General features: G+C 35.6%; 1 protein-coding gene across 1 annotated transcript; it reads right to left on the minus strand.

Annotated features, from left to right (window-relative positions):
- Window positions 1-7571: 7571 nt before the first annotated feature.
- LOC141659492 (L-ascorbate oxidase homolog) lies at window positions 7572-9549 on the minus strand. The gene has a single exon (XM_074466385.1). The coding sequence runs from the start codon at window positions 9357-9359 to the stop codon at window positions 7686-7688; it is 1674 nt and encodes a 557-aa protein (XP_074322486.1). The 5' UTR covers window positions 9360-9549; the 3' UTR covers window positions 7572-7685.
- Window positions 9550-11054: the final 1505 nt, after the last annotated feature.

Below are 11054 nucleotides of genomic sequence, written 5' to 3' on the forward strand. Positions count from 1 at the left end.
TGATGCGTATTTAAAAAATTTGTATTTGACTCTTTTACAATCACATGAAATGAGAATGGGGAGAATAAATAAATCTTCTCTCTGTCCTGTCGTTGAACAAAGAGTTTAAGAAAAATGAATAAAAGTAAAGAAAAGTAAAAAAGTGGGACTAAGTTAGTGAAACTCATTAATATTTGTAAAAAAAATTATGTTTTTTTAGAAAATGTTAAACATATGTTAGGGGCATCATAAAAAAGAAAGCGTTAACAATGACAAGAAAAAATACAGTTCCTGAATGTGTGATTTTAAAGAATTTTAAATGAAAATTATAATGGGCTTTTTTGAAATAAATTCAAGGTCAAAAAGATTTTTGCTAAAATTCTGTCATTTTTTCAAAAAAATTGCAAAACTATTTTTTTACATGCCAAATATTATTTTTCAATTTTTTTCACAAAAATACGATTTTCTGCAACTGTATTCAATAGGTCAACTTTCGACAAATTTCTCCAATTCCATGCAACCTTCGTGCAACTCAAATGCAACAAATAAAAAATTCGATTCAATTAATTACATACTCCATCTGTCCCTCCCATTTGTTTACACTTTCCTTTTTTGGATGTCCTTTTCAAATGTTTACATTTCAAAACTTTCCAAAAATAGTAAAGTTTTTATAATTTTTAAAATAACTACAACCACTACTTCTCTCCACTATACCCACTTTATACGTATAATATTTATCGGTCCCACTACTTTACTCACTATTTTAACTTTCTTCCACTACTTTATCATTTTTCTTAAACTCTGTGCCCAACCCAAATGTAAACATTTGGGAGGGACGAACGGAGTATAAATGTAAACATTTGGGAGGGACGGACGGAGTATTTGTTTAATTTAAATTGTACCTTATTTTTGTAAAAAACAAGGGTCACCTCCGTCAGCTTAGCCGAGTCAAAGGAGAACTAATTAGTTAAATCCATGCAACACAACACAAACTATCAAATCAAACTACATGTGTGCATATATTCATCTTAACTAAAGCAGATTAATTTAACCGAGTCTAAACGAACGTTTCAAAATAATTATTTTATTTTATAAATAAAATTATTACATTTTTATTAGTTTTAAAGTACAACACCAAGTAAATTGACTCCTATTTCGTTTCTTTCCTGTTAAATGAAACTTTCCTGGAATAGACTGAGTTCCCTATTCTCAAATCTCAATTAATAAAAATAAATATAGATAATTTTGAATTTTGATGACTTGTGAGATAATTACTCCCTCTGTCCCAACCATTTCTTTACACTTTCCTTTTTAAGATATCTCATCCAATTCTTTACATTTCAAAACTTACCAAAAATAGTAAATGGGTCCTACCACTTTTTCACTTTTTTTTTCTTTTCACACTACTTTTACCCCCACTATCTCCTTTTTATACATTAAAAATTAATGGGTACTACTACTTTACTCACTTTTCTTTCTCTTTTTCACTATTTTATATATATTTCTTAACCTACGTGCCCAAACCAAATGTAAACAAATGATCGGGACGGAAGGAGTATAATTTAAGGTAAATATAGCACGGTAGTATGTGCTATATTAAATTTTCTTAAATTTTGATTATACTTGATTGTTCTTTATAATATATTTTTGTAATCGATATATGTGCATACCATAAGTTTGGGTGTAGATTTTTTCTAGTTAAAATTATGATATAAATTCTTATGAGTCGGTAAGCCCATGGTGATTGACTTTTTTGTATTTCAAGACAATAGATTATACGGTCAATGGTTGTTAAATATGTATTTAGATTTTTTACACCAAATTTCAAATATAATTTTTACATATTATTTTTTGAATTATTTATCGGCTTATGAATGTTTAGTTTTCAGACATTAAAGATTTATTATTTAAATATGTATGATCATTTTTGCATATTTACGATTAGATAATAAACTTTTTATATGAAAATAATTTTTTATTCTAACTATTATATTATGATACTTCCTCTGTTTCTGTCATTTGTGTACACTTTTTTTTTGAGATTTATCTTCCAATTGTTTATATTTCAAAAATTTCCAAAAATAGTAAAGTTTTTATAATTTTTAATATAACTACATCCACTATCTGTCTCCACTATACTCATTTCCCACTACTTTACTCATTTTTTTAATTTTTCTTCAATAATTTATCATTTTTTTTAAACTCCGTGACCTAAATATTTCGGAGGGACGGAGATAGGGGTGTAAATGAGCCAAACTATTCGTGAACTACTCGTGCTCGAGCTTTTTTACTTTTTAACCGAGCCGAGCTCGAGCTTCAAATTATTCGGCCCGTAAGGTTCACGAGTTTTATCGAGCCTCTATTATTTTTTAATATAAATATATTTTTATGTAAATATTTAATATTTTTTATATATTATTTATTTTTATCGAGCCGAACTCTAGTCGAACCGATCATATTTCGAATTTTTGTTAATATTTAGTAAATTAATTCGAGTTTTCGAGCCGAACTCAAGCCTACCGAACCTTTTACGAGCCGAGTTTCGAACTTGAAATTAAAGGCTCGGTCGAGGTCGAGCTCGATTCCGAATTATTTTAATCGAGTTCGAGCCGAGCCTGACAGTATTCGGCTCAGCTCGGCTCGATTACACCCTTATTACTGAGTAACTAAAAAATTTGTAACAACTATATAGAAAATAAATATAAATTCGTGATTAACTAAAATTGGTCAGGCTCGATCGAGCTCGAGCTCGAGTCCGAACTATTTTAATAGAGTTCGAGCCGAGTCCGGCAGTATTCGCCTCGGCTCGATTACACCCCTAGACGGAGAGTACACTTTAGCTACAATTAACGTATCTCGTAACGAGTAATGTGTCGCCCATATTTAGGACCAGCATTATGTTGTGAACGGGAGACTTCGCACCCACATACCACACATTTTTTTTTATATATAATAAAGAATATATTCAGTGGTGTTTTGAGGCCGAGTATAATTATTTGATAAAAGACTATGATCTAGATTATTCATAGCTGCCGGTTCATGCACATATGTAAATGAACAGAGAATGTATATTGAAAAACACAGTGCACATATATTTTAAAAAGTTTGTTTAGACTTGGTTAATTTCACACTTCTTCTTTAGGGTATCGATAGTTGATAAATTGATAAAAGGTTCTAAACTTTAACGATGCTATTCTAAATTCGGAAAACTGGTCAAATTTTATTTTTATATTTTTCTCCTTACGTTTATTTAATTCACTTTTTCACTATTCTTCTGATCAAAACATGTATCTATTTTTTATTTACATACCTTTTTACTAATTAATTATAGTAATTCACTTTTTTTACTATTCTTCTGATCAAAACATGTATCTATTTTTTATTTACATAACTTTTTACTAATTAATTATAATAAAAATTAACTAAGGCTGAAATTCATGTTTACACGGAAAGAACAAAGAAAATTTATAATTATCGCATAGTCTCGTTTTTTAGGAGTACATTTATTAACGGGACGAATTTAACTGATGAGGCCAAAAAAATGACAAGCGACGGTAATAATAGCAATACAAATGTTATTATCTAAGTTTCTTTATTTAAGAGGGTGTCAACCCCACATCGATTTACAAAAATAGACGTACATGATTTTAATACCGTACAATTATACAACCGCTATAAATCAGGCTTTTAAATTAAACGCTAATAAAAAGAACTGGTACAAGTGAATACACACCGTGAAATTATGAACGTGAAATAGACATGTACAACTTGTAAGGCCAAAATGAACAGGACCACAAAGGGACAATGAGCGATCGATGTTTGCCTCATATTTTATTCTGCATGTTGCATTATATTTTTTATTTACGATTAAAAGTACTAAATTTTATAATTTGAAGTACTACGCTATATTTATAAAGTTGTGCGATATGTTCTGCACTCTATTCTTTTAAATAAAATTTTCACGTTAGATTTTAATCATGTTACAATTTAAACTACCACACTATATTTATAAAGTTCAGCACTCTGTTTTTTTAATATATTTTTAACATAATATTTATATACATGTTACATTATATTTTTGACTTAGATTTATAAGTAATATTATCCGTGTCTCCACTGAACCTAAAGTGTTAAAAATTCGTGAACCTGCATTTTCGGAATTTTCGGGGCCTATGCGATGACACATCCCGCACTTCCCCAACGGCCCCTCTGTTCTGAATCCTCGGTAGGTAAGATGATCTAGACTAGGAAATGATCGGTTGTTTCTTGATCAAGTAATGGAGGGGCTTCAAAATGGACGAACTAAAGTAAGAGTCAGTGATTTGCTTGGACCTTGATTAAGACCTGAGCAGTTATTGAACAGGAAAATGATGCACATTGCACAGGCATTTGAAAGTTGAAACTAACAACAAAATTAGATCAAATGAGTAACGCATGCACATCTCCCGCATTTTACGTACAACAATTTCTAACCAGTTGAATAAACTGTACTGTACCTTTACATTTTTCAATTTCTAATAAATACTATTATGAATTGTCTACATCTCCTACTTGTTTCCGGAGTTCATACATAAGAATATAACCTGATTTGCGATTTTTTTGACAAATATAACTTATAATCTTACAAATTAGTATCCGTCGGAATTAGCGAGGGTCGAATCAGCACCTGAAACGACATATGATAAATTCTTAAACACTTATCCGATACAATTATACTCTAATTTTGGATGTTTCTACTAATCTAATAGAATGTCAATTTTTTATTTTTTATGGACCAAAGTACTCGGAATCAAGAGCTTTTTGGGTCAAAATGGGCCTGATCCAAACATTGAATTCCAACTTGAAGATTTTATATTTTGAAGCTCCACACTTTTCATGTGGAGCTAATTGGAGAGTAAGATAGGCCCAATTACAGCAAACTATATGAAATTTGGGATTTTTTTTGATTACCTAACATTTTTTTTAATAAAAATAATATAATATGTGATTATATTTACTTAAAATAGTGAATATATGTTAACCATTTTTTAAGAATTTAATAAATTTTGTCCTACACTTAAATTGTTCCCAAATGACAAGTGTCACTGTTGACTATAAATAGGAGTGGACTATGCATCTCACCAATAAATAATCTCAAACTGTCAAGTCACAAGTATCGAGGAACAAATTTTAATACCCAATTTGATACGTCTAGCCCAACTATTTATTTAATTGTCATACTCTTTAATAAATTTTTTAACTGAACGAGAAAAATATCGCTAGAACAAGAGATTTTATATTGTATTGGTCATTTTTATTACAATTTTAGAAAAATGGCCCAAAATCTCACAATCCGGAAAATTGCCCTTTTTATCACTTGAAAACGTATTTTTCATTTACGTTTTTAAAACACATTTTTTATTTACGTTAATATTAATTTTAGAATATAAAATAAATTTAAAAAAAATTGAAATTTTGAAAACGCATCTAAAAGATGCGTTCATGGTGTAAACGCATTTTTAATGCGTTTTCAGAATTAACAACCCATGTGAGTAATGTGTTATTTTCAAATTTCTACCGGCCCAGCTCAAGGCGCATTAATAGAAACAATAGTTGATAAACGCAGGTTTTAATTATGTTTATTTGTGATAATAAAGTTCATTTTTCTCCCTTGTGGTATTTTACCATTTGCTCCGTAATTGTGATATTAAGGATCATTTTTCATTTTACGTGCCCTCTAACTTTCCGAGAGTATCGAATGAAGTAACGATCAAGCAATTCCTTTCTTCATTGTTATTGTAATAAAAGCTATCTGAATCAAATGCAAGAGCACCGATACATTTATTTGCATGCAAGAAAGGCACCACATTCTTTAGCTTGTCCTCTTTAAAACCTCAACACTCTTTGATTGCAAAATTATAATTTCTAAAATGGAGGGAGAGAATAAAAAAAAGATGGTTGATCACGAGACCCGAGACATGATTTCCGCAATCAATCGTCGACTGCAACACCTGCACAAGCTGCACATACGAGGCGATACGAGCCACGATGATGATAATGATGATGAGACAGACGATGATCATGGCGTTCGAGTCATAACACTGGCTGGTAGCAATGTTGGAGCAACAATGCGAAGCGAGTTAGATGATCATGATGTTGATGCAGACGATGAGGATGATTCAGAGGATGAGCCTTTTTCGGCTTTGGTCAATAGTAATTTCCAGGCTATAAACAACTCTTTAATGATTGATGGGAGTTATAATACTAATGATCCTGGTGTGCATTTGGAAATCTTCGATAAACGAGAAGCTAAAACGGAGCAGCAAGTGAAGCTAAAGAGGGGAAAGAAGAAAGAAGGTGGTGCTAAGAGTAAAAGCAGCAAATCTGCGAAAAGTGAGCAGCATTCAGAAGGGAATTCTGGTGATTAGAAGAAGCTGGTGCATTCAACAAAAAACGCTTGATCTTGCTGAGATTTTCTGATTTTATGTACGTGCCTTGTCACGAGTGTCGTTTAATTACTGGAGTTTGATCATTTGTATTGTATCTGAGCTTGTAATTTCAATCAATCTGTCAAAATAAAGTTCTTGCTCGAAAGAGCATATACAAAATACATCTTCTGCTCGTATAATGGCATTTTAAGCAGACTAGCACCCTGATAAGGTTTGATTCAGGCTATGAAATTGCTCTTGTTTAGTTAATTGCTCAATCTCGAAATTTCACTTGATAGCAATGAGAAAACAAAGTCAGAAACTGCGAGGTCTTTTAAGTAAATCTGTTGATTCTAAAAAGCTTTTGTATAAGGTCAGCTGAATCTGTATCAGTAGGAAGGCCACTGGTGGTTGAGGTGCAGAGTTTGTCTGCAAGACCCCAGGAAGCAAGGACACGGGTGCGGGAGTGCGAGTTCGTAGTGCGGGGATACGAGAATTCGACAAATATAAAAATATGGGGATACGGGTGCGGGGGACACATGAAAAATAAACAAGAAGCTCTTGTCTGCGGTCAAGTGAATCTGTATCAGTAGGAAGGCCACTGGTGGTTGAGGTGCAGAGTTTGTCTGCAAGACCCAGGAAGCAAGGACACGGGTGCCGGAGTGCGAGTTCGTAGTGCCGGGATACGAGAATTCGACAAATATAAAAATATGGGGATACAGGTGCGGGGGACAAATGAAAAATAAACAAAAAATTCATATATATATTTCATGTTAAACATAATTACACCTATTAACAAAAAACCTAAAATTGTATGAGAAATAAATCAAATGCATCATTTATTAATCTAAAACACCAAAATACAAGTAAAATATTTTAGTTTATGCAAAAATGAATTTGGTAATCAATAATTTTGTACTTAACCAACAAACATGGATACTTAGTTTTGTAAATTTAGTTTGTTAAAATAGATTTTGACTATAATTTTTGAAGATAAAATTTCAGATTAGTACGGTGGAAGAATCCGCATGTCCGATACGGGAATACGTGTGTCCAGGTATCCCACACGGGGACTCGACCCAAGTGTCCCTGCTTTTTAGATGCCAACTCATCAGCACAAATCTGATAACCTGCTGGTATGACATCCTCAGGTACCTGATAGCAATGAGAAAGACAGGAGGCAAATGATTTAAGAGCAAAGATATATTATTGATTGCACTCATCCCATACAAATCATTACAAAAGATCATCTAAGATGCATAGATGAAAATAAATGAAGATAGAGCATGAGAGTGTAAATTAGGGGGTATATGGTGCAGGCAAAGGCAAGCCCTTGACAATGCCACATAACTCGAAGTTAGTTGGCATGTCATATTCGTCTCTGAGGGAGTGTTCTGGGGACAGAACGCTAACATACATCTGCTGTCCGAGGTAGAATCTCTCCCACATATCTGACCTTAGACTCCACATACCAGCATTGTCCAATGTTGTCATGACTGCAGCCCATGAGTTAGGGTATACATGGATGGTGTGTCGACTCACACCGTCTACTAGATTGTAGTTCTTCCTCTTTTCCGGGCTCCATTTACCAGCTTCCATTCCAACAGCAAAGAATGAGTAACCATCCAAGTGCCATGTCTGGATTGTATGCTCTGGATTCTCAAAGATGATTTCCACAAAGTTACGGAATGTGGCATTGACAACATTTGGCGCTAAGATCACCTTGTTCTGGTGTGCTGGTGGCTCATCGCCAATAAGGTTATACTTGAACACATCCTGAGCCTTTCCAAAGTACTCAGCCAGCTTCAATGGAGTAGTGGGCTCAACATGAGAGACACCGTTGATGCCAAAGCGGAGCTTTCCATCAACAATGGTTCTAGTATTAGCTAGCCTAATAGTGCGAGTGATGTTGATTTGGCCATAGTGGTAAGATCCTTGTGGATTAGGGCGAGCAGCGCTGGCTGTCAAGTTCCATCTGAAGGAGCGGAATTGGTTGAGTGACCACGCAACTCCAGCAGTATTCTCTGGGGGCGGTGGTGGAAGCTCTGTCGATGGAGCTCCATTGCTGTTGGCATAACGGACAACAGCAACAGTGCTAAGAGGCTGTTTTGTGAACCTGGCAGAAGCAACCAAGTAGTAATCCTTAGGCTCCTTATCAGCAGTCACCAAAACAGACATGCACTGGCCTACATGAACGTCGAGGGACTCAAAAAGGTCTTGGACCGTGTGGGAGCCTTCCAACTCAACCAACTTCATCGGATGACCTTGAAACCTGAAATTGAGAGAAGTCCTCAAACCAACATTGCAAAGTCTGAACCTATACGTTTTCCCTGGCTCCATGGTAAACATTGGCTCCCTTACAGCCTCCCCAACCTTTCCGCTCTTTCCATTAATGTGAACACCATCAGGCCTGCCAATCGAATGGCTACTGTCCAGAAGTCGCTTAAGGGCCTTATGTCCCTTATTAAACCAATCCCCGGCCAAGACATTGAACTCGTCAGCAGGGTTAATATCAAACGGAACAGGAATTAAAGCACGACTATGGACATTAAGCGCGCCAATCCCTCCAGCAGCTTTCAGCATCCCTGTTGTAGGAAAATAAACATAGCTTCCAATCTGATCCTTAACCTGGAAATGATACGTAAAATTCATCCCAGGTTGAATAGGACACATAGTACCCGGAGTACCATCCTGCCACGAATTCTTCCTGTGCTGCACACCAGCCCAAGTAAACAACAAAGGCTCATCCAAGTTATTGAACACATTAACAACAATGTTGTTATTAGAAGTACAATTTATCGTCGGGCCAGGAAACAAGCCATTGATCAGAATCCCCTGTACAGGCACACCAAGCGGAGAAATTGTGCCATAACTAACATGCCAGTCCAAATAAACATAAGGATCCTCAGCAAACACCGCGACAGAAACCGACAACAACAATGTTGCCACTGCAACTAATGCAGGTCTTGCCATGCCTAGCTAGCTAACAGCAACACAATAAAATGAGATGCTGCAGCTAAAGATATATTCCCCCCAAATGTATCTTTGCTCTCTTAGTTATTCAATCTTTTTTTTTACCTTTATTGCAACTATTCTATATGCTCTTTAATAAATTTCAAGAAGAAGATGCCTGAGGCTCTTCTTCAGGGAAAGAGCTCAAATTTTCTTGTTGTATTAACAGCTTTATATAGCAGCTGGTGTGCCTGTAAAATCATTGAAATTTAATGATTTCCCACATTTTTAGACCACCTTTTTAGGCTTTCCATTGCCTTGTTCTGTTGTACACCTTACATATTACAACTTCACATTCTATAAATGAAACACCATGTGTTGGAATTTTTTAAAATTACAGCATGTTATCGAGCTTATACGAGGAAAAAAGATTTTTCACCGAAAGTGACCGATTATTCGAGAAAATATGAGTTTTCCTCAAAAGTAACCGAAATGAACCGGTTTTAAATTTGAGTAATGCTAGGTACCCCAAATTTTTACTCCAAAAATTTTCTAAATGCTGATGTGTCACGTGAATAATTGGTAGGTTTAATAATAATGATATGGACTCCGCGTTTATATATATGCGCCCACAAATTAGACGTTGCCAGGTGTCATGCCAAGTAATTTGGTAAAAATTTGGGGACATTATTTGGGAGATTATTTTAGTTTTCGAGATTATACTCTATCTGTTTCATTTTAATTGTCGCTTGATTCCTTTGGCGCACACCTTTTATTTGATTGATTTGTTAAAAAAAATAATGTATGCAATTAAAACATCTTGTTGACGGAGGAATCTGGTAACAACAAAGATTGAGGTTTCTCGCCGGAACTAAGATCTGTGACGATGGTTCTTTGCCGGAAACTTAAGCGGTGTGTCGTTGATTGTGGTTGTTTTAGGCTGAGATTGATCAGAGTAAGTGGTGGCTCTCTTATCAACTCTCAACTTCTTACCCTCTCAATGTGCCTACGTACCCTTTATATAGGGATCAAGCCTGACGTAGTTCTCGTAGAACAGGAAGTCTAATGAATTTAGACTTCTTACTCCTAAGCCCAGTAGAAGCCCATCCGATATCCATCTCCCGCTAGCTTTAGGAATGTCCAACTATGAGGCCCAACCGCGAAGGCCCAAGGCTCGTCCATAATCGCAGGACTTCACGGATAGTGCATCTCCCTGCGCAAGGATAACACTCCGCTACAGCTATCTCCCTTGATTTATGAACGCAGATATAGCCACGGTTCACCCCAAGTGCCAGACGCGTCCCCGTCCCCCGAATGAGGATAACCCACCAGATAACAGGACAGGTGATCCCAAGCTCTTGGGTGCAAAGTGCAGGATGACTCCAAAGTTCTCCAACGAGGACACCCGTTGAATACAAGAACAGAGCTCCCAAAGCACACACCAAAGTAAACCCCACATCCCCAACGAGGACACCCGTTGAATACAGGAGGAGGCCTTCAATCATCAGGCATACCCCTGGAGGCCTTCAAGCTTTTCACGGACATCCCCCTCCTTGACCGTCTCAAGGAGGGAATTCTTCCAAGAGTACCTACAACAAATACATTAGTAAAAATAACCTCCATTGCTCCTCTCCATACAAGTTTTGCCCTGAATTCAACATCAAAAGTATATAGATCAAACACAGGACGCGTCCTAACCAAGTGGGCGCGTCCTAA

This window comes from Apium graveolens, chromosome 5, assembly GCF_009905375.1.
Source record: "Apium graveolens cultivar Ventura chromosome 5, ASM990537v1, whole genome shotgun sequence".
NCBI lineage: Eukaryota > Viridiplantae > Streptophyta > Magnoliopsida > Apiales > Apiaceae > Apium > Apium graveolens.